The following is a 23,499-nucleotide window of genomic DNA, read 5'->3' as shown; positions in this document are numbered from 1 at the left end:
GTCAGGTGAATGGAGAGTTCTGGCCTCTGCGAGAGGAAACTAGAGCACCCAGGGGAAACCCACGCAGACACAGGAGAACATGCAAACTCCACACAGGCAGTCACCAAAGGCTGGAATCGAACCAAGATCTCTGGTGCTGTGAGGCAGCAGTGCTAACCACTGTACCACCCATAATTGACATAATCCCATCTAACAAAGCTCACGTAGTAAGATGGATATTCCACACAGGTAACTCCTGGGCTGGTGCGCACACAATTACTGCTTGTGCCAATCTTACCTTCTTTGTTTCAATAAGAAATTAAACTTTGATTAAAGTTCTCTGATTTGCAGTGAGCAAATAGCCCTTTGTGATCTGGCACCGATGCAGAAAGAAAACTTCTGCTTTCCTGTTACTCTGAACTCAGAGCGAGCCAGTAGCTGAATCAGAGCAGAATGTCCTTGGAAAGTTAGGGATTGACTTTTATGTGAGATTGACCATTCAAGTATGTACATTATTTTAATCTGTAGGCATGCAATTGCAAACTGGTTGGATTAAATTTGACAGAATGTCTTGCCAAGCATCCAGTTTGTATCCTGACCTCCATATATTGATGGTCACTGGATCGTTATCAGAATTTATTGAAATTTTCAGCAGATTGAGCTGTTTCCTTGCACTCTTTGATATTAAACCATAGATCACCCTCTTAGTGGCAACAGGGTTCTGAAAAATCTTAATGATGCTGGGACTTGAAATTGTTCATGCTCCCCCTGAGTTTGCCATGTTGACCGATGGCGATTTCTCAACTTTTTGGCAATCGAGTGTGTGACCTTTGCAGCTGCTCTGATGCCACATGCCCAGAGAGATCCTGTCAAATTCAAAGAAATGGACAAGCTGTCATAATTAATTACATTTGCTGCTTTCAGTCTGCAAGCACAGCCCTGTTCCTTACTTCAATACTCCTTCCCACTCCCGCATCTGTCTGCCAGCCTCCTACACAGTTCCATTAAGGAGCAGCATTTCTTCTTTCCGCTGGACACATTATAGCAATCTAGTTTCAACATTGCATTTAACAACTTGGGGCCTTAACCGTCGCTCTTATTTTTTCAAACTGGTGATGTAAGATGTGGGCCCCAGAGTTACTGGGCACAAAGAGTTGAGTGAAGGTGTTTGGGGGAGGCAGGGCAGACGGGGGAAGTCCACACTGTTAGTGTCTGCTTGCCTTTCTCCGCCACATTCTTCAGCTATCAGAGCTCTCCTCTCTTTGTCCGAATTTCCAATTTTCCTCTTCCTCTGCTACATTGCTGCAACCATTTACAACTCCTCTGGAACCATTGTATGGAATTTAATGCCCTTTCCTAAAGCATGTTTGGTAACGGGCGAGCATTTAATTGAATGGGAGGATGGAGTGTGGGGATGTCTCCACTTTCCTGCCTCTGCCCTGATTAAGTCTGTGGCGAGGACACTCATGGATGGCCTTCTGGCCTAGCCGCTAATCGAGACCCGTAAGTGAACACTAATTGCCCATCCAAGGGTCTCATCCTGCTGTCGGTGTCACTATTTTATTGACTGCCTGCCATCCTGCAGAGGGCATTCGTTCCATTTTCTATGCGAGATAAAAATAAACCCTGTCAGAGATGCTTATGGGCTTCCCTAGCGGGAGGGGGTCCCTCATTGTCAGGCGCTCAATGCTGGATTTAGGGACCCGGCATTGGGAAGGGTTGGTCCACTGAGAGCCATTCCCCTGCTCCTGCGGCCAACCCCTCAACCTGCAAACACCCCTGCCACCAGTATCCTAACCTGTGACCACTATCCCATCACCCTAAACCTGTCACATCTGTCCCACAGTAATCCTGGGCTTTGAGTAGATGCATTACCGGCAGCAACCACCACAGCTCCAGTGGTGCTGATGAGCAATGCACAGCTGCCAGCCTCTGATTGGCTGACCAATCTCAGGCTGCAGGGGTTTTGAGACACCAATATCGGCACCAAATGAGACCTTTTAAGGATGCCGGGCGGGTGCAAGGCTGCCAGCCCAATCACAGTGCTCAGAGAAAGAGGTGGATTCTGCTGGTACTTCCAGTCATCTAAAAATGGTGATGTCCTTGCAGGTAGGAATGAAGGTGCTGGGGCCATCCAAACAGGGGACAATCCCTCACTTGGATTGTTGGGGCTGCACGAGTGTCTTTCGATGCCTGCAGACCCATCTTTGGGGAATGGGGTCTCTGGCTCTGGCCATTAACATGCTGCAGGGAGATAGCTTCCATTAATTTGGGGGCCTCCCCTTGTGGTGAGGCCACTCCGCCATCAACAACAGACCTGCTAATTCACCCCTAATTGGGGCCTTCTTTATATTAGCTGCCTGCCATCCTGCAGAGGGCAGTCGCTCCATATTCCAGCCTTCCCCCAGGGAAACTTCCCCAGTTATGCAAATACGTTGAGAAGCTACCCGATGTGGTTCCTTGGTTTTTCTTCTCCCCAGCTGCCAAGCTTCCTCGTGCCGCCACCCAGGGAAAACTCTGCCTGTGGTTTCTGCTCCCTAGATGATACTTGACAATAGCCTGAAGCGGTTTTGTGTTTTAAAAAAATTATTTAGTGAATACATATCTCCAGAGCCAAGCGGTCATCTCTTCATTAATTGAATTTAGCCTGCCACTTAGCTTGTAGAGGGGGCACTTCTCGGTATGTGGCAGTGTTGTTTGTGCCTCTCCACAAGTGCATTTATACTGAGGCCCCAACAGTGGAGGTTGACTGCACAGGGGCTCTGATTTCTCCTGAATATGACACCCCTTTTGCAGTAATCTTCTTGAGCAAAGTCTTCCAGCAGGCAGCCTTTGGACCAAAGAATGGGAAACACAGGAAGTCACTTGTGGCAAGCCCCATCTGTCAGCTGGCAGGCTTTGATCTACCACAGCATGAGTGTTCCTTGTTAAATAGATTGTGTGTTGACTCAGTGGTTTCATTTTATGTCCTTGAGGTTTAGATTTCGATACTTTTGGTTTTCATACCTCCTTATAATTGCGTTCTGTTGACATCTGATAAGACTTGAATTGTAGCCACACTTCCCTGATGGAATGGGAATGAAAAGCTTGGCATATGAGGAACATCTGAGGACTCTGGGTGTGTACTTAATGGCGTTTAGAAAGATGAGGTGGAATCTCATGAAACTTACAAGCTAATGAAAGATCTGGATAGAGTGGACGAGGAGAAGATGTTTCCTTTAGTAGAAGAGACAGAATCCAAGGACCCTTTAGAACCAAGATGCAGAGAAATTTCTTCAGCTAGTACGTGGTGAAACTATGGGATTCATTGTTTCAGAAGGCAATAGAGGCCAAGTCAGCGATAGATAGGTTCTTGACTGGAAAGGTAATCAAAGGTTATGGGCAAAAGGCAGGAGAATGGGATTGAGAAACTTATCAGCCATGATTGCATGGTGGAGCAGACTTGACAGGCTGAATTCCGCTCCTACATGTTATGGTTTTATGATAGATTTGGAGGAAGTAACGTAGGATCAGAGTAGACGTGCAGTACAGGCTAACCTGTAATTAAATTTTAACTTAACTGGCGAAGAAACAAATGGAAAAAAACAAAACCTGTCTCAACCAGTTGCAAAAATTATTGATTTTGAGTTTTAAAATCAGTGTTCAACTACCTTCTATTGACTGCATGCTTGGTTTTCGTCTCACTCCATCAGCCAAAGAGCAGGCATATTTGATAGACTATTGCACTAAAAAAAAGTTATATTTCGCTCAACAGTTGTGTTTTACACATTCTCCATGATGTTCCACCAACCATACTACAGAGTACTATTAAGATGCATTGTAGGGTAACCATGTAAAATTAAATAAAACTTGAGCCCAATTGTCTTGGCATCCTTTCAGAAATGAGGAAATTTCTTCCCACTTGTTCCTACCATCCAGTTTTATTTTATTTGTTTCTGTCTAGACTGCTTTTGCACTACACACTAGGGAATGTTCCTCTGGTCTTTTGTTCTGAAAGGAGATATCCTTTAAACATCAATGCAGTCCATTACAATAAAGCTGTAAAGTCCTATCACAACCAGTTCAAAATCATGGTGAAATATAAGGTAACTAATAGGGGGAGAACTATTTGCAAATATCTCTTTCTTGAACAATAGGGGACACAAGAAAATGAGCACAGCAGAAGATGCTGCAGTTCTGTCCGTGAATTTAATTGGAATGATAGAAGAAGCATAGAATCATAGACTCCCAAGAGTGCAGAAGGAGGCCATTCAGCCCTTTGCACCTGCACCAACAACAATCCTATCTCCGTAAACTCAAGTATTTACCCCCTGACACTAAGGGCTAATTTAGCAAGGCCAATCAACCTAATCCGCACATCTTCATACGTGGAAGGAAACTGGAGCAGCCAGAGGAAATCCATGTGGACACAAGGAGGACATGCAAACTCCACATAGACAGTCACCCAAGGCATGAATTAAACCCAGGTCCGTGGCACTGTGAGGCAGCAGTGCTAACCACTGTAACAATTAGCCCTACTCAACTACCTCTGTTATTCTGCTGGACCAGCACCCCCCCCCCAAGTTTTTCGTACAATTTCGTACAATCTTTGTTTAATGTGGACAAAGTTTGAGGTTCAAGACAGTTGCTAATAGAAGCTACTGAGATTCCTCAGGTTTTGTACAAACAAAAAAAATGTTATTTTACAAGGTCAGACAAAAGTAAAACAATTTAAAATATCTATTTTAAAACCTAACATTCAGGGTTAATATGTGGTACACATGAACTAACAGGCAATCTGTGATTGAATATACTACACTGCATACTAAATACCAAGTGCAACCAAGACAGATTCCGTCAGTTTCTTAACAACCCACCCAGATGTTAGTGAACATTGTGAGTGACTGAGCTTTTTTCAGTTTATAGTACTTCCAAGATTTGTGTAATCTGCAAACGTTGACATTGTCCTCTGCACACCAAGACCTAGATCATTAATGTATTTCAGGAAAAGCAAGGATCCCAATACTGATTCCTGGGGAACACCATGACAAAACATGTTCCAGTCCGAAAAATATCAATTGACCTTTTACTCTCTGCTTCCTATTATTCGGCTAATTTTGTATCCACAAAGGTAAAGTTTACCAGCAGCCTGGCATGCGGTCAATATGGCCCAGGTAACAACATTCCACATAACCACCTGAATTTGACTTTTGCGATCAAGGAAAGATTCAGCTGCACTCTATTCATTTTCCTAACTTTTTCACTCCCGGAAAACTGTGTTGGCAAAATGCACCATCTTCAGACACATTGCAGTGAGGTGCCAAGCTTGCTTTGGTAAGTCATCTAAGACCTCCTAAGATCTTTGGTGCCAGTGGTGCCAATACCCATGCAATCTAAGTCACCACATTAAGATCACCATATCCATTAAGAGGCAGCTGAGTACGTTGGATACAGTGAAGTCGATTGATCCTGACAAAATCTAAGTTTTAGTGCAACATACCTTAAACAGCCACCAGTCCAGCTATTCAAATGGAAAGGAACATGGGAGCAAGACGTGGTCATTCACACCGTTGAACCCATTCCACCATTCAAATAGGTCATGGCCGATCAGTGCCTCAACTCCATCTGTCCACCTGAACTCCATATCACTTGAAGTTTTTTTTAAGTTTATTAGTGTCACAAGTAGGCTTACATTAACACTGCAATGAAGTTACTGTGAAAATCCCCCAGTTGCCACCCTTCAGCAGCTGTTCGGGTACACAGAATTTAGCGTGGCCAGTGCACCTAACCGGCACATCTTTCGGAGTGTGGGAGGAAACTGGAGCACCCAGAGGAAACCCATGCAGACACAGGGAGAACGTGCAGACTCCGCACAGACAGTGACCCAAGCTGGGAATTGAACCCGGATTCCCGCGCTGTAAGGAGCACTACTAACCACTGTGCCACCGTGCTGCCCGATGATGCTAACAGAAATCTACAGATCTCCATTTTGAGTTTCTTTTGATCCTTCATCCAGGGCCTATTGGGGAGAGAATGCCAGATTTATATACAGGATACTAGCATCTCCCCAATAAAGTGGAAAATTGACCAAATGTCATATAGCCACAAAAAGCAAAACAAGTATTGCCAGCTAATTATTGTCCTGTAACTGTGTGCACTTGTGTACTTAAATGAGTACTTTGCGTCAGTATTCACCAAAGAGAAGAACTTGGTAGATAATGAGTCTGGGAGATGATGTGTAGATAGTTTGAGTCATGTTGAGATCAAAAAGGAGGAGGTATTGCGGTTCTTGAGAAACATTAAAGTAGACAAGTTCCCAGGGCCTGATGGGATATACCCAAGAATACTGAGAGAGGCAAGGAAAGAAATTGCTGGGGCCTTGAGAGAAATCTTTGTCTTCTCACTGGCTACAAGGGAGGTCTCACAACACCAGGTTAAAGTCCAGCAAGTTTATTTGATAGTAAACACACAAGCTTTCAGGGTTTGCCCCTTCATCCTCACCTGACAAAGGGGCAAACCCCGAAGGCTTGTGGATTTACTATCAAATAAACTTGTTGGACTTTAACCTGGTGTTGTGGGACTTCTTACTGTGTTTACCTCAGTCCAATGCTGGCATCTCCACATTACAAGGGAGGTCCCAGAGGATTGGAGAATACCCAATATTGTTCCTTTGTTTAAGAAGGGTAGCAAGAATAATCCAGGTAATTACAGACCAGTGAGCCTTACCTCATTGGTAGGGAAATTATTGGAGAAGATTCTTCGAGACAGGATTTATTCCCACTTGAAAATAAGTGGATGTATTAGCGAGAGGCAACATGGTTTTGTGAAGGGTAGTTCGTGTCTCATGAACTTGATCGAGTTTTTCGCGAAAGTGACAAAGATGATTGAAGAGGTTAGGGCAGTGGATGTTGTCTACATGGACTTCAATAAGGCCTTTGACAAGGTCCGTCATGGCAGACTGGTGCAGAAGGTGAAGTCGCATGGGATCAGAGATGAACTGGCAAGGTGGATACAAAACTGGTTCGATCAAAGAAGATAGAGGGTAACAGTGGAAGGGTGCATTTCTGAATGAAGGGCTGTGACAAGTGGTGTTCCTCAGGGATCAGTGCTGGGACCTTTGCTGTTTGTAATATATATAAATTATTTGGAGGAAAATGTAACTGGATTGCTTAGTAAGTTTGCAGACGACACAAACATTGGTGGATTTGCGGATAGCGATGAGAACCATCAGAGGATATAGCAGGATATAGATTAGTTGGAGACTTGGGTGGAGAGATGGCAGATGGAGTTTATTCCGGACAAATGCAAGGTAATGCATTTTGGAAGGTCTATTGCAGATAGGAAATATGCAGTAAAAGGCAGAACCCCTTAAGAGTATTAATAGGCAATGGGATCTCAGTGTACAGGTACACAGGTCACTGAAAGCGGCAATGCAGAGAAGGTAGTCAAGAAGGCATACGGCATGTTTGCCTTCATCGGCCAGGGTATTGAGTTTAAAAATTGGCAAGTCATGTTGCAGTTTTATAGAACCTTAGTTAGGCTGCACTTGGAATATAGTGTCCAATTCTAGTCACCACACTACCAGAAGGATGTGGAGGCTTTGGAGAGGGTACAGAAAAGATTTGCCAGGATATTGCCTCATATGGAGGGTATTAGCTATGAGGAGAGATTGGAGAAATTTGGTTTGTTCTCACTGGAGCAACAGAGGTTGAGAGGAGACCTGATAAAATTACAAGATTATGAGAGGCATGGACAGAGTGGATAGTCAGACGCTTTTTCCCAAGGTGGAAGAGTCAATTTCTAGGGGGCATAGGTTTAAGGTGCGAGGGGCAAGGTTTAAATGAGATGTGTGAGGCAGATTTTTTAGACAGAGAGTAGTGGGCGCCTGGAACTCGTTGCCAGGGGAGGTAGTGGAAGCAGATATGGTAGTGACTTTTATGGGGCTTCTCGACAAGTACATGAATAGGATGGGAATAGAGGGATATGGTCCCCAGAAGGGTAGGGGGTTTTATTTAAGTCGGCAGCATGGTCGGTGCAGGCTTGGAGGGCCAAGGAACCTGTTCCTATACTGTAATTTTCTTTGTTCTTTGTTCTTGTTCTATAAGTCTCCTCCAAGATGGAAGGAATTTCCATAATGCCATTAAACAATATCTACTCACCAATTGTTGCTCAGCATTCAATTTTGGGTCTAGCGAAGTTCCTCAGTTCAACCATTTTCACAGCCTTCCTCAATCTAAGAATCTGAATAAGGATATTCATGAACAGCTCATCATATTAATCATTGGCAGTCCTTGCCGACTTAGAACAGAATTTACACAGGCTTATATTGATGTGGCAGGTAACATCATGCTACATAACCACCTGACTATGACTATTTCTACCAAGTAAAAGCCCAGCTACACTGGATTCATTATCCTAACTCTTTCGCTCCCGGAGACTATGACACTATGCAGTATCTCCAGGACACATTACTGTGAGGTGCCAAGCTTACTTTGATGGCATTTAACTCTGTCATCATCACTGGGTCAATGTCCTGGAATTCCCCACCTGGCACATCAAGGGAGCATTGTCACCACAAGGACTGTATGAGAAGGACCACCACAAATCTATTAGGCCAACCAGGTATGGCCAGCTCACATGCCCTAGCTAATATTATCATACTCTGACAACGAATATGAAAGAGGTTTGAAGTTCATCTCACCACAGTTATCTTTATTCACTAAGACAACAGCAGATGATGATTTGGATTACAGACTAGTAACTAGAAATTCTTCAAGGTAATATATTTATCCCATGGGTAAAGTATCCATCATGACATTTTCTGTGGGGCACGTTTGACATGTTGGAAGAATTTCTAGCCACAGATTAGATTTAGTCAGTTCAATAAGTAATTTTTTTTTTGCATCCTTTGTTTTAAATCTCATTACGGATCACAGACCAGTTCTTTGGGTTCACTCGTGGTCACAGTGATATCTGTACTGTTCAATTGGAAAGTTAATGAAAACTTTTGGAATCTGGAATTTGTGCATCGGGGGGTTAGTGCAACACCCAAATTATACTTTAATTTGTTCCAGATGTCTATAATGACCCATAACAAGAACAGAAAATGCTATAAATACTCAGCTGGTCTGGCAGCGTCAATGGAGAGAGAAGGAAAGTTAAGCATTTAGGTCAATGACCTCTCATTATAGAATCCCTACAATGCAGAAGGAGGCCATTCAGCCCATCGAGTCTACACCAACCATAATCCCACCCAGGCGCTATTCCCGTAACCCCACACATTCACCCTGATGATCCCCCTGACACTAGGGTCAGTTTAGAATGGCCAATCAACCTAATCCTGTGAGTTCTGATGCAAAGTCATTGATCAGCAACATTGAGCGGGATTATACGTTGAGGGTGGGATCCCCATACCCCAGTATAAATGTTGGGATGAGCCTGCCTTTGCTCAGCCAGTTCGGCGCACATTAGTGTTTCAGCCAATGGCCAATAATTAATAAGAGGTGAGGTAATTATGCCAAGTGGAGTAGACCTCCAGGTAAGTCTGTGAGCGATCCTATGTATACTTAGTCCTGTTTGCTTCAGTCTATGCAAAGACTTCATTTTAAGATATTTCTGTCTATGCAAAAACTCAGCTAAGTTTAAAAAATTGGCTCTGTGTAGAATCAGAAGACATGGTGGGTTAGCTAGGAATTGACTGCATTCCTGAAGGGTACACAATGTAGGCAAACAGCAGCATAATTGCAGCTGCAAGGATTGTTTTTCTAAGATGGAGACAGCATGTGGAAAACATTTCCAATAACAAGATAATGGTTGGAAAATGCTTTGGTTTCAGAATGTGTGTGTTCAGTTGTTTCAAGATCCAGATCAGTGCTTTCAAGCTCAGTACAGGGCCTGGCAGAAGAAGCCAGTCTCCAAGTTTGTTTTTTCTTTTTGCTTTCAAACTCTGTTCAATAAAAGAAAACCATTTAAAAACTCGTATCAGTGCTGTCCCCTCATCTATTTAAATGAATGAATGGAGCTGACAGTCTGGTATCTTGGGCTGGAAGGCCTCATTGAGAGGGGCAGACATGTTGGACAGGGCAAGGGGACTGGGTGGACACAGGGAGGGAAGACTGCGCAGGGGAAGGGGTGGGGAAGGAGGGTGGTGCTTCTGATTGGCACCGGGAGCCCAGAAGGTAGGGATTCCCCGCCTTTCACAGGCCAGCAGCCAGCAGGGTCACACCTGTAAGGCTGCATGTTGGCTTCTCTCAGGCGCCCGTTAAATCTGAGCAGTACTGGGATGAAGCCCTTAAGTCAGTACTAATTGCTCACTTATGGAGTTGAAGTGGGCCCACCCACTCATAAGATTGTGGTAGGGTGGGTGGGCCAGCAGTGGGGACACCGCCGATGACACAGTGCCCTATTTCACGATCCACCCACCAGCTTTCCTGCCCACCGGTGACCTGTCAAATTCAGTCCATTAACTTTGTTTCCCTCTCCGCAGCTGCTGTCTGACTTGCTGAGTAATTCCAGCATTTCCTATTTTTATCTCGGATATCCAGCAACCCCAATTTTTTATTTTTATAATGGCCCTGTTGTCAATTGTGTGACTCTTCAAAATGGAAGCTTAAAATGTCTTGTCATGAACAGTTAAACTACGTGTTGTTCATTTTGAAATTGTGTTAAAATAAATAGGAAATAAATATTTCAAAAATACTCATCAAATTTAAATTAAAAAATAGGTTTATTTTATAATATGGTTAATCAAAAGCCATAAAATAATATTTCATTATTTATTTAACTTTTGGTAGTTGATGCGTCTTTTTCTTATTTTCACAGAAATTCCTGTGATTCTACCTTCCGATCTCAAAGGTGAAAAGGGCGCTCCAGGAAAACCTGGGCCGAGAGGACCTCCTGGGTTACCAGGAATACCAGGGAAACCTGGAAATGGAAAACCGGGCCTTCAAGGACGGACTGGCCCACCTGGGGCACCAGGAATTGCAAGCTTTGGAAAGCCCGGAATGCCAGGACAACCTGGGAAACCAGGCATCAGAGGAATTCCAGGACCAAAGGGTGATATAGGACTCAGAGGGGATGTAGGACCCAGAGGCCTTCCTGGGCCTCCAGGATTACCTGGGCCGTCAGGGTTCTCTGTCATTGGGAAACCAGGAGCCCCAGGAGCTGCTGGTTCCCCGGGGCTTAGAGCAGAGCCTGGTCTAAAGGGAGAACGAGGGCCCCCAGGTGAACGTGGTCCCAAAGGTGAGAATGGATATGGTAAACCAGGGCTTCCAGGTCCAAGAGGTAAGGACGGTCCACCAGGTAAGCCTGGATTACCGGGTCCACCTGGGAGAGGGAAACCAGGAATTAATGGTTTACCGGGAGCTTATGGTGAGAAAGGTGAAGGAGGGCTACGAGGTGAACCTGGGCCCTCAGGGCTTCCTGGTCCTCAGGGGCCACCAGGAAAGCCAGGATTGAATGGGATAGGAAAACCAGGCCGTGATGGGCTGTCAGGCATTCCTGGATCTAAAGGTCATAAAGGTGAACCTGGCCCTCTCGGTGCTCGTGGTCTGCCTGGAGCTCCAGGGTATGCAAAGAATGGAATAAGTGGAGCGAAAGGTGAGCGAGGACCTCCTGGGAACCCAGGCGCACCAGGAATCAATGGTGAACCAGGAATAAATGGCTTGCATGGTGAGCCTGGAGCTAAGGGCCATCCAGGGCTTCCAGGTCTTATGGGCCCTAAGGGGTTAATGGGAAAACCAGGTGCACCAGGTGTCAAAGGTGAAATTGGGATTGTTGGGCCACCAGGTCTGAAAGGAATGCAAGGTGACCATGGACAGAATGGACTACCTGGGAAACCAGGTGTGCCCGGAGAGGCAGGTTTTCGTGGGCCTCCAGGAGGACCAGGTCCAATCGGTCAAAAAGGAGAGGCTGGACATGCGGGGGTCCCTGGAGCACCAGGATTAGTTGGTCATGTTGGACCCAAAGGAGAGCCAGGCCAAGCAGGACAACCAGGACCTCGAGGTTCTTCAGGAATACCAGGCCTTCAGGGGCCATCGGGGCCCATAGGGCCAATGGGTTTACCGGGTCCCAAAGGAGAACCAGGGCCACCAGGTTTGCCAGGAAATGGCAAAATAGGTGAACCAGGACTTAGAGGACCAACAGGTCCGCCTGGAACTCCTGGCATACCAGGCATGATGGGAAATCAAGGGCCACCTGGGCCACCTGGGCCGCCAGGCACTCCAGGGGTCATCATTAATGGGGAATTAACAGGTGTGGCTAGCCTTCATGTAGATGGAGCTGTAGATGGTGCAAAAATACCAGGGGAAGTGAAACCTGGAAAACCAGATTATGGGAGAGGAGACATTTCTGCAGGGGTGGCCCCTGCATTCACTGCAATTCTGACCAAACCATTTCCACCATCAGGGGCACCCATTAAGTTTGATAGGATTTTGTATAATGGACAAAATGGTTACAATCCAGCAACTGGACTATTCACGTGTCAAATACCAGGTGTCTATTACTTTGCTTATCACGTGCATATCAAAGGAACCAACATCTGGGTGGCACTGTACAAGAATAATGTGCCTGCCACATACACGTATGACGAATACAAGAAAGGATATCTTGATCAAGCATCAGGAAGTGCTGTACTGGAACTAAAGGAGCATGACCAAGTGTGGGTCCAGATGCCTTCAGACCAAGCCAATGGGTTATATTCCACTGAATACATCCATTCCTCTTTCTCAGGATTCCTACTCTGCCCAACATAACATTGATCAACTTGAATTAGCGGATATATATATATTGTGTAGTAATAAACTGTATCAAGACGAACAGCGTTTCACTGGAAAAAGCACGTGTGTTATCCTGATGCCACAGTTTTCCAGTGTATTTTTTTTTAAAAGCCTTAAAAGCCTCTGGGTGATAACCAGCATAGTATAAACAACCACACATCAGGCATTTCCCCTAATGACTGCACAAGTCTCCAGCTTATATTGCAATGGATTTAACGTGGAACTGTTGCTTTTATATGAGCGGTTAGAGGCAAAACTTAATTTCTTTTGCAATGCAAGTCGATATGGAGTATGTGATACTTGTACTCCCTGTGCCTACTTTTTGAGCAATGTTTCTACACATTTATACCATTAACAGAGAAAAAAAAACTACCACATTACACAGTCGTATTCTAGTTATTGTAATCATATCTTTTGAAGTGCAATACATGGTAAGTGGTGTTCCATTGTGAATTCAGACAACTGTATACACTGTATACTGAGTGAGAATTAAAACATTGAAGATTGCTATAATCACTACTGCAACTTGCTTGAATTTTAAATTTCAAATTAACATGTAGTGATGACTAGAGGAAGGTCTGAGGTTAGACAACGTGGTGCAAAATAAATGTTTTTTTTTGTACTGTCTAGATTATCTGTATTTTGTATTATCTTAGTGACCTGCATTGTTACTGAGCTTCAACCCAGTTCAAATTAAAAGGTAAGAAACTTTGAACTATACTGAATCTGAATCAACACAATCGCTTGGGCACGTATAGCTCAGTTACTTACTAATTTAATTCAGTTTTCAGGAGGACTGACACTTACAGATGCCACTATTTTTCTGTGATCAAAGACTGTGAAATGTTTTGTCTTTCTCGAGCTCAACTCAAAAATCTTGTTGATTATGAACTCCAACATTAAGACAAGAAAATTGTGTTTGGATAGCACCAAAATAATAGGCGGCAATTGTAAAATCTGGTAACGGATGCTAAAAAGGGGATATATCTTGCCTGATTCAAAGGGTCCAGGAGGTGAACTGTAGTGTTTTTTGTGGGAACTGTACTCATGGTGGATTGGATTAGTGCAGCTTCTTTGACATCTTTGCAACAGTTGAGGCTGTTTTTCACAGGGAGGCATGAATGCAGTAGCAGTCATTTTTCAGTCAGTGTTTCTCCTGATAGTTACAAATGTTTTAAAGAGACTTTTTAATGGCAAATATTTTTAGACCTTTAATAGCCAAATAGTATATGCCATTCAAAATGCTGAAAAATTGTGGTAAATCTCTACAACCGAATCTTAGCTCGTTAAAAATGATTACAACTGAATTACTTGCATTGGTTAGTTTTCTGACACCTTACCTGTGCCTTTCTTTTGTATTTAAAAATGTAGTATCTTCCCCTGACCAAATAAACCTTGAAATTGGATTCTTTAAGCACAAAGGCTTCAAGGATTCTTAGGAAAATTTTAACAGTATTTTGTAAAGCTTTAACATTTATTTTAAGGGATGAATGTTTTCAATAAAGTGGTATTTAAATAGCAAATTAATGCATTAATTGTTTATACACTATTACTGAACAAAATTAAAATCAAGTGTGCGACTAGTTGAAAGAACAAACACAAAGAAAAGTTACACAGTCCCATAATCTACCAAGTTTCCAGTCTCTCTGTTCTCCAATAGAAGTGCAATAATAATACTGCCTACTACTTAATCTGCTTCAAACTACTTTTTGACCCAGAAATTCAGCAGCTTCCATTTCTCAGTGCCTCATCCCCAGGGTGCTAACAGCCTGAATTCAAATGGGGAGGTCCGAGGAGCCCAGGATCCTGAACCTGTTTGACTCATTATCATTTTGATGGCACCGTGATAGGTTTGCACGCTAATATGTGGGTAAGTGTCAAGCAGGGGAGAGCGGAGTTAATTTCAACTGCTCTGTTTCCTCCTTTCACCGCCGATCTGTAAACAGAAAGGTAATTTGTTTTGCTTCCCGCCCCCACCCCTTTAAAAGAGGCGATGTCTTTGATGTGATATTTCTATCAATGAGCCCACAGCAAACTCCAGATAGGATGAACTCAAAGGGTTAGTTTATTTGCACACACTGAAACGCAGGACAAGGGTCGCCACATTGCCCCCTTTGCGCCCATACAGTAAAAGAGGGATAAAGAAAAGAAAGATTTACAGTGCAGGGACCACAGAGAAAAATATATTGCTTCACATGGGTTCAGAGTCCAGAGTGAAAGTCTAATGAGGTGCTCCTTCACAGAGGTCTGTGGGTTGAAAACCAGTGCTCTATAATTCACTTTTCTTAAGGGGATTGACTTCACACAATGAAATAAGTATGCAGAGATTAATCATTGTAGGCCATAGCACAGATGTTCCAATAGAAACAATGTAGATGGGGCCAGTCATTCAATCTGGGCAGAGCATCAAAAGGGCTCTTGCTGCTAGTTAAATGGTAAAATGGCAAATGGAGGTTTTGCAGTACAGTAAGGCAATATTACTGGTTCCACAAGCTAGGTCCATGTCACACGATTCCCATGTCTCCATTCTGCCTTTGACAAAGTGTGTTTACCTCTCATCTGAATCCCTGACATTGTAGAATGTCTCAGCCATTAAGAATTGAAATGAAGGTAGTAGGGCCCTTTGTGTTAGCAGACAAATAGACTGCAGTTGGCCAACCCAGCTTATGAAGTGCAGAAGACCTTTGTATGGGCTCGCTTTGAGTTTGATCTGTGCAACCCACAGTGTGTCATTAGCGTCTCTTCAGAGGTAATGAGGTGTAAGTTTCTTTGAAACTACCAGATAGCTCCTATTGTTAAGGCTTTAGAGACAGACATAGATTCAGGCATCTCAAAATGTCTTTGTCCAGTTTTAAAATTTTAGCAATAACCATGAGGATATCTACATTTTACAAAAGAATGCAGCATGAGGTCTTAGTCCCCTCACATGAGGGATTGGCTTTGTTTGAGGTAATTTGGAGGAGGAGGGGCTGCACTGCCCAATGAAATGAAGGAAAGAGCCAGGAGGTCAGGAAAGAACATTGTGGGAGTTTGTAGTAATATTGGAGGGCCATAGATTGCGATTGTTGGGATAGGGGCTGGGGTTGGGCTTTGGCACACAAGGAGATGGAAATCAGTGAGAGTGAGGTTGGAGAGCTCAGGACCGAGGCCGGCAGTAATTAAGGTGAGTACTAACTTTTTCTTCCATGCTGAACTTTGGTCTTCCCAGGGGCAAACGAGAAATTTGCCAGCTACCTCATATACATTGCCAAAGTTGCAAGAGGGACCCAAAGCAGCCATTTGGCCCATCACTTACATATATTAATGGTCCAAGTCTTCCTTCTGACATGGGCAATGGATGCCTCTTGTTTGACCTTTATCAGAGTGGTGTTCAACATTGCCTGCACCAGAAGTATATATGCAGTGTACAGACCATTTTCAATACAAAACGGTATTCATTACACCAAAATCCTGGGCCCTGTGCAGCCAAATTTATAACTTGGTGATTGATTCTATGGGATCAAAACACAATGCAAAACCATTAATTAGGCTCTTCATCAAAAGTGATGCCTAATTTGAAGTATTCTGTACAGAAAACTCTGTTCTTATGGAACATTTGCACCAATTATAGTTCGTGAGAAAGACAATTGAAATATCCCTTTTTACAGCCAGAGCAGAATTCAGTTTTGAAAGAACATGCTGCTGATCCAGTCATTAACACAAATCACAAATACTACAGTGAAAATCATACATCATTTTAGTAACTGTTATAATACTTTTGCTTTAAATTGCCAGTGAAAGCAGAGGGAAATACTAAAGTTTATTTTGTATCAAAAGATCCACCATCTAAATTAAGCTGAACATTTTTCTCAGACTAAACTGCTATGGTTACGTGCACCTCCACACTCCTTAATAATATCAAAACGTACCAGTGAAAATATAAGAGATATCCAGCATTCAAAACAAAGGCACAGGTCAAAGACTTGGAAAGATGAACAGGTATGGAATTGTTAACACTAATCTAACTGTTGCGTTTATTAATTTAGTGTTTAGAAAACAGCAAACTGACACCCTTCACCCACAATAAAGTCAACACAAATTCCAGCTATTCATTGTACTTTATTCTTCAATTGCTAAGTCAAATGTCAATATAACAATTTCAGCATGATAAAATTGCATTCCAATATTCATTACTATATGCAACTTTTGATGACCTGTTGTTTGAGATCCCATGTGATCCCATGGTATTGTTAATGGGTTGTTAATTATGGAGAAAGATGGACATTCTCCACTGTTGGTTAAAATAAGAATTTTGCCTTCTATACCTATCATTGTCTGATATAGAAGGGTAGGTTCTCTTTTGTAAATACTTATATGCACTGTAATAGTAACTGGTAAAATGCACTCTTATTTTATTTGAATGGAAAAAACAGACTTCTTTGAAAGCTAAACTACTTGGTTGTATTGATACAACATCAATAAAAGATTTCCTGATGTAAAAATTTTGACACTTAGTCCATTTTCTTTAGGTTTATTTATTAGTGTCACAATTAGGCTTACATTAACATTGCAATGAGGTTACTGTGAAAATCCCCCAGTCGCCACACTCCGGTGCCTGTTCAGGTTCACTGAGGGAGAATTTAGCTTGGCCAATGAACCCCATCAGCATGTCATTAAGACTGTGGGAGGAAAGTGGAACACCCAGACGAAACCCATGCCATCATGGGGAGAATATGCAAACTCCACACAGACAGTCATCCATGGCCAGAATCGAACTTGGGTGCCTGGCACTATGAGGCAGCAGTACTAACCACTTTGCCATTGTGCTGCCATAAGTGTGTACAATAAGAGGTTTTCAGTTTCTTTACAAGAATTATATTCCTGCATTTGAAAATGCTTTACAAAAACCTCTTCACTAAGCACTATACAGGACGTGATAGGATTTCAGACTACACATCCAGTAGACATCCAGTCTGCCCTCAACCAGTATCTTCACACGTACACATACACTTACTGTGTATTTGCTTACCCAAAAGAAGTACACACTTCTTGGGGGATTACTGGTTTTAGTCATCAGGACTATAACCATGGCAATGTTTAATCTCCCCAATCCTAGGGATTCTGACATTGGCATCCCGGCCATCAACCCCAAGATCTGAAGATGCAGTGCAGGGAGCTGGCATTTATGTAGCACCTCTAATGTGGAAAAAGGTACATGACAGCAAACTAACTTAAAAAAACAAATTACATGAGTAGATATGAGGACAGATGTCCAAAATCTTGGTTAACAGCTTTAAGGGACGAAAACAGAAAATAGTAGGAAATTTCAGCAGGTTTGACAGCATCTGTGGAGAGAGAACAGAGCCAATGCTTCAAGTCTGGATGACTTGGTGGCTCAATAGTTAGCACTGCTGCCTCACAGTGCCAGGGACCTGGGGTCAATTCCAGACTTGGATGCCTGTGTTGAGTTTGCATGGTCTCTCCAAGCCTGTGTGGGTTTCCTCCAAGTTGGTTTCCTCCCACACTCCAAAGTTGTCCATGCTAAATTGCCCCTTAGTGTCAGGGAGTTATAGGGATAGAGACTTGGTGGGATTTTTGTCAATGCAGGCTTGGTGGACCAAATGGCCTCCTTCTGCGCTGTAATGATTCTGTTATTCAATGACTCTTCGTTAGAGTTCCTAACAAAGAGTCATCCATACTTGAAACTTTGGTTCTGTTCTCTCTCCACAGACACTGTCAAACTTACTGGGGTTTTCCAACATTTTCTGTTTTTGTTTCAGATTCCAGCATCCACTTTGCTTTTATCTTGGGTTTGAACTGACTTAAATATAGAAGTGGGCCATTCAGTCTCTCATGTCTGTTCTGCCATTAATGAGATTGTGGCTGATATGCAACCTGTCTTATTTACTGCCTTTGGCGCATTGCCCTTAATATCATTAATAAATCTATCAATACTAGAATTAAAACTAGCAATTGATTTTTTTTAATCTGTAACAATTTGCAGAGGAAAGTTCAAAACTTCTACCTCTCCTGCCAGTTTGCCCAATTGATTTTTGATTCTGCTCCAATATAGTTTAGTCCTAACTTTTATACTAGGCCCCTAGACTCTGCAACCACAGAGCATGGATTCTCTCTATCTACCTATTCACATTGAAAAATAGATCAAATCACCCTTTAACCTTGTAAATTCCAGGAAGTATAAATTTAGTTTATGTGATCTCTCTTTGTAACTTAACCTTTGGAATCCAGGTTGCATTTTGGTTCATCTAAACTGCACTCCTTCCAAGGCCAATGATTCTTCCCAAGCTGTGGTGCTCAGAACTGTTCACATTATCGAAGTGTTGTCTAATCAATGGTATGACCGTTAAAGAAATTTTTAAAGAACAACCTACATCGAAAATGGCAACTCCATACAATACTACTTTGTTTTGAGGTTACAATGGCCATTGGGAGTGAACAGAAGGATCTACTTAAAGCTGTATTTTATATACAGACCTAATCATACAAGCATATTCAATTCTGTACAAATCTAATTGCATTTCTCAATACAATGGATTTCCTTGTTACCCAATAGGTCCTTACCAGAATACAATGTTACACCCATAATCAAATCATTTATGTGGTTTTAGCTTTCTTCCTAAGGCATTCCATTCTTTGTATGTCTTCATTTTGTTTTTATTGGAGTCATGCTGTCCTCTCTAACACCTGTCAAGTCATGCTAACCCATATTTTCTGAGTTAACTCTTTATTTAAATTCTACTTTCTCATGAAGAAGTTGTGCTCCAGAACTAGCCACACCTCTAGCCAAACTGTTCCAGTCCAGTTACAGCACTGGCATCTCACGGCAAAGAGAAAAAGTCCAAGGTATGTCCTCTCCACAAGAAGCAAGACAAATCCAATCAAGAGAGGATTAGAATCAGGAAGATTTAGGGATGGCATTACAGAGATTGGAGCCTTGGCAATTGGAGGCACAGCTATCAATTGTGGAACGATTAAAATTGGGGATGTACAAGAGACCAGAATTGGAGGAACACTTGGGTTTAGAAGGGGTGTTGTGATGAGAATCTTATGGAGATGGGAGGGGGCAAGACCAATGGTTGGTGGGGGGGGGGGAATACTTGATCTGTGGAGCTTATTTACTCATTGGGAAATTTCTCAATATGAAATAATTAAAGTTTAGATGGTTTTGACCTCTCCCTCCTACCTGTTGAATCAAGAATCTGAAATTTACCAAAACAAAACATTTGCAACATTCATCAGACAGAGGAAGGGGTGACTGAGAGAAGGAAACCAGGAAACCTGCTCAAATGTAAACATTTGCCTTTAAAACATTGTAGGGGTCATTCTCCTAGTCCACTGCGCTGCTTAAGTAGCACAGTGGGCTTCCCGTTGGACGTCACAGCCTCTGCTCGTCTCCGGGACCAGGTTTTTTCACATGGTCAGCATGGAGCTGATTATCATATTGAAATCGTTATTTCAAAATGATAATCGGTCCCAGGGCCTGCTAGTATCTCCCCCACTCCCTCCTGCCAGGAGTGGTTTCCTCCAGTGGGATTCATTCCTGCTCTCAACTAACAGGGAAAAGGTGGCGCATCCCAGCTAGAGGAAAAAGAAGCAATTGAGGCCCCCAGAAGGTCAGGTGTAATGGGGGGTGCCAGCCTTGGGCAATGCCAGCCTGACTGTGCCAGCCTGACACCCTGGCACTGCTCACCGGGCATTGGGATCCGCTGCCACTTTGCAGCTGTAGTGTTGGGAGAGGAAGGGAAGAAGACGATCAGCGCTGGCCATCCTAGGCAGAGGGGAGGAGGGGATCAGGGCTGTCGGGGAGGGGAGATTGGGGCTAGCAGGGAACATCGGGGCTAGTCAGCAGGATTGGAGGGGGTTTTGGGACTTTCGGGTGGGAGGGTCAGCGAGATCAGGGGTGGCAGGGTCAGGACTGTCTGGCAGGGACTGGAGAGGTTGGGACTGGCTGGGGAAGGTTGTAGGGGCTGGCCCAGGAAGCTCCAGGAGGCCAGCAACCAGGGGTGGGGGGGGGTGGTTTCAGAGGGCCAATGATTGGGGGAATTGTGAGGCTAGCCACTAATTGGGCTGGCCAGTGATTGGAAGACCGGCAGTGTGGGGCCACTGCGCACGTGCCGATCTCTGCTCTGACAGATTGGTGCATGTGCAGTGGCTCGCTCAGTGTTATGTTGCTGACCTCTTAGTGGGAATAGGCCCTGTCCCCTGATTTCCAGACTGAATCATGCTGAGGCATTCTGCATTGCACAGAGTGTTGGAGATTCATTCTGGAAATCATGCTAAAAAAAAGTTTTCCCATTTTCCCACACATTGGGAACTTAGAATTATTTTGAGAGAATCCCAGCCGTTTACCTTTCATAGGAAAGAAAGGTGGAATGAGTAACTAAATGGACAAAGAAACAACCAATAACTGCGTTGTACTTAGAACCAAATCGTAAGAATTATGTTTTTTTAAGTTTTACAGTAAGTTTTGAAGCTCCTGGCAGAACACAAAATGAACAAAAAAGCAAGTGGATGGATTAAGGTTACCATGATTTAAAGAGAGGCTACCTCAGCTCCCTGGAGCTCAGAACATGGTGCAGGCTCAGGCCCAGGACCTGCCTCAGGTTCCGCACTACCATTATTATCCTTGCTATGCTTGGAGACCATAAAGAGAGAAGAGCCCACATCTTGCAGCCTCAGTCAGGGCCACTCCAGGCCCTTTCACAGAGTCACTGCATATCTTGGCTGCTGGTATCCCATTCTGGACTCCAACCACTCCCCTAACAGAGGACAGGTTTAAAGCGTCAGTCAATGATTTTTAGAGCACTCTTGGTCAATTTTACTTTGAAGTCACACCTCATGTAATAAATTTGTGACAGTTGGCTTGCCTGTTATCAATACACCAGGCTGCAGATAATATCTTTGCAGAGTCTTTGATATTCACTAGGAAAGTAGCTCAATATTAGTACAATTAACTAGTAGCAGTTCACATGTCACATACCCTTTGTAGGCCAAGTGGTCACGTGATGATATAGCTACAAAAAGGGTCACATGTCAGAAGCGCAGTTTTCCCAGGAACGTGGACAGAGTACAAGCATGAAGTAGCTACTCAGCTAGTGAATAAACTACCGTTTGTTACAAGTCCTTGCTTTTCAGGAACATATTTACATCTGTAAAACCAAAAACAAATTGATAAAAGGCAATATTTTCAGCCAGTGATCAACAACACACAATTTCATAAAATAGAATCCCTACAGCACAGAAGGAAGCCATTCAGCCCATTGAGTTTGTACCAACCACAATCTCACCCAAGCCCTATTGCCACAACTGCACATATTTACTAATTGCCCTGACACTAGGGCCAATTAGCATGGCCAATCAACCTAACCTAACCTGCACATCTTTGCACTGTGGGAGGAAACCAGAGTACCTGGAAGAAACTCACGCAGACACCAGCAGAATGTGCACACTTCACACAGACAGTGACCCGAGACTACAATTGAATCCCGGTACTGTGAGGCAGCAGTGCTAACCACTGTGCCATTATGCCATCATGCCACCCCCTCAAATATCCTCAAATCTCAGCCCTGGTTAAACTAAAAATACATATAGATGTCAGAAACACTTTTTTTAATGTTTAGATATTTTCTCTGTTTAATTTAGGAATTCACCCAAGGAATTTAAAAATGGTGCAAAATGATCTCGGGAAAATCCAATAATTGCCAGAATTCACATTCTGAGGAGTTGGTACCTCCCATCCCATTCAAAGTAACAGAAGGAAGAAGGATTAGCAAATGCAAACATTTTTGTCCGAATCTCATCATGACTTTTATGTACTTCCTGACACAAAATATGAGACTATAAAACCATATTTTATTAATTTAAGTAAATGCAAAATAATGGTTTTTGCAGTATCGATATGGCCTGAGACTTTGAAAAATTGTGATTCTGTTTAAATAATTGCCAGCTTTGTTTAAATACTGAAATGGAGCTCAATCTGAATTAGCAACAGGGCTTGGAGTAACAGATATGGAACATGGATATGACTTCAAACCAATGGTGGGATTCCATGGATCCCACCGTGTCTGCATTATTGAGGCTGATCTTAAATTTTACAGGGAAAGCAGGAAAAATTTGTACCAATACCAAATAAGAGAATGTAAAAAATACTTAATTCTGGGTTTGCTTATAGCACAAATTGAATTTTTAACAAGCTGCTCCGTACAACTTATTGTTCAAATAAATTGAACTAAACTTTCATATATGTTATAGTCATAAAGACCTATAATTGCAAAGTTAACCTTCGCCCGCCTAATCTCACGCATTTAGCATGACTTTTAGATCCCTACTTTTCTGAAAACTGTAGTAGCGTACTTAAGTTTCTGTTCCTGTTTAGCACCCATCAATCAAACTGGCAGATCCCCTCAGCTTCCCTCCTGGTGTAATTTTGTTGTTTGACTCTTAGGGTGGCATTTTATGGTCTTGCTCATCTTGAAACTGTAAAATCCTGCCCAATGGACGTTTCCATGGTCTGTCCCTCGCCTGCTCCAATCCCCGTGGCCTTAATGTTACCTGTCAGAAACTGGCCAATCACAAGCAGCTAGCAAATTGTTTAACTGGGAAAAAACTAAAAAGGTCATGCAACCCTTTTCTTAAACTATTTGTTCAAGGGGTATGAGTATTGTTGGCGAGGCCAGCATTTATTGCCAATTAAGGGTCGACAGAGTTTGTGGGGAGGAAACACTGGGTATCAACTAGTGTATCTGCAGAAGCTGATGCTGTGTTT

At 43.1% G+C, this 23,499-nt stretch overlaps 1 protein-coding gene across 4 annotated transcripts in view; it reads left to right on the top strand.

The window, feature by feature from the left end:
• col8a2 (collagen, type VIII, alpha 2) overlaps positions 1-17,203 on the top strand; it is a 244,047-nt gene extending 226,844 nt beyond the window's left edge. For all 4 annotated transcript variants that reach the window (XM_080211203.1, XM_080211201.1, XM_080211202.1 and 1 more), the window contains one exon: positions 10,780-17,203. In XM_080211203.1, the coding sequence (XP_080067329.1) occupies positions 10,780-12,710 (1,931 nt within the window). In that variant the 3' untranslated portion in view covers positions 12,711-17,203. The remainder of the gene's footprint in view (positions 1-10,779) is intronic.
• The last annotated feature ends 6,296 nt before the right edge of the window (positions 17,204-23,499 follow it).

This window comes from Carcharhinus amblyrhynchos, chromosome 24 (genome assembly GCF_965287045.1).
Source record: "Carcharhinus amblyrhynchos chromosome 24, sCarAmb.v2.hapA, whole genome shotgun sequence".
NCBI lineage: Eukaryota > Metazoa > Chordata > Chondrichthyes > Carcharhiniformes > Carcharhinidae > Carcharhinus > Carcharhinus amblyrhynchos.
This window is presented reverse-complemented; position numbering and strand designations above follow the sequence as displayed.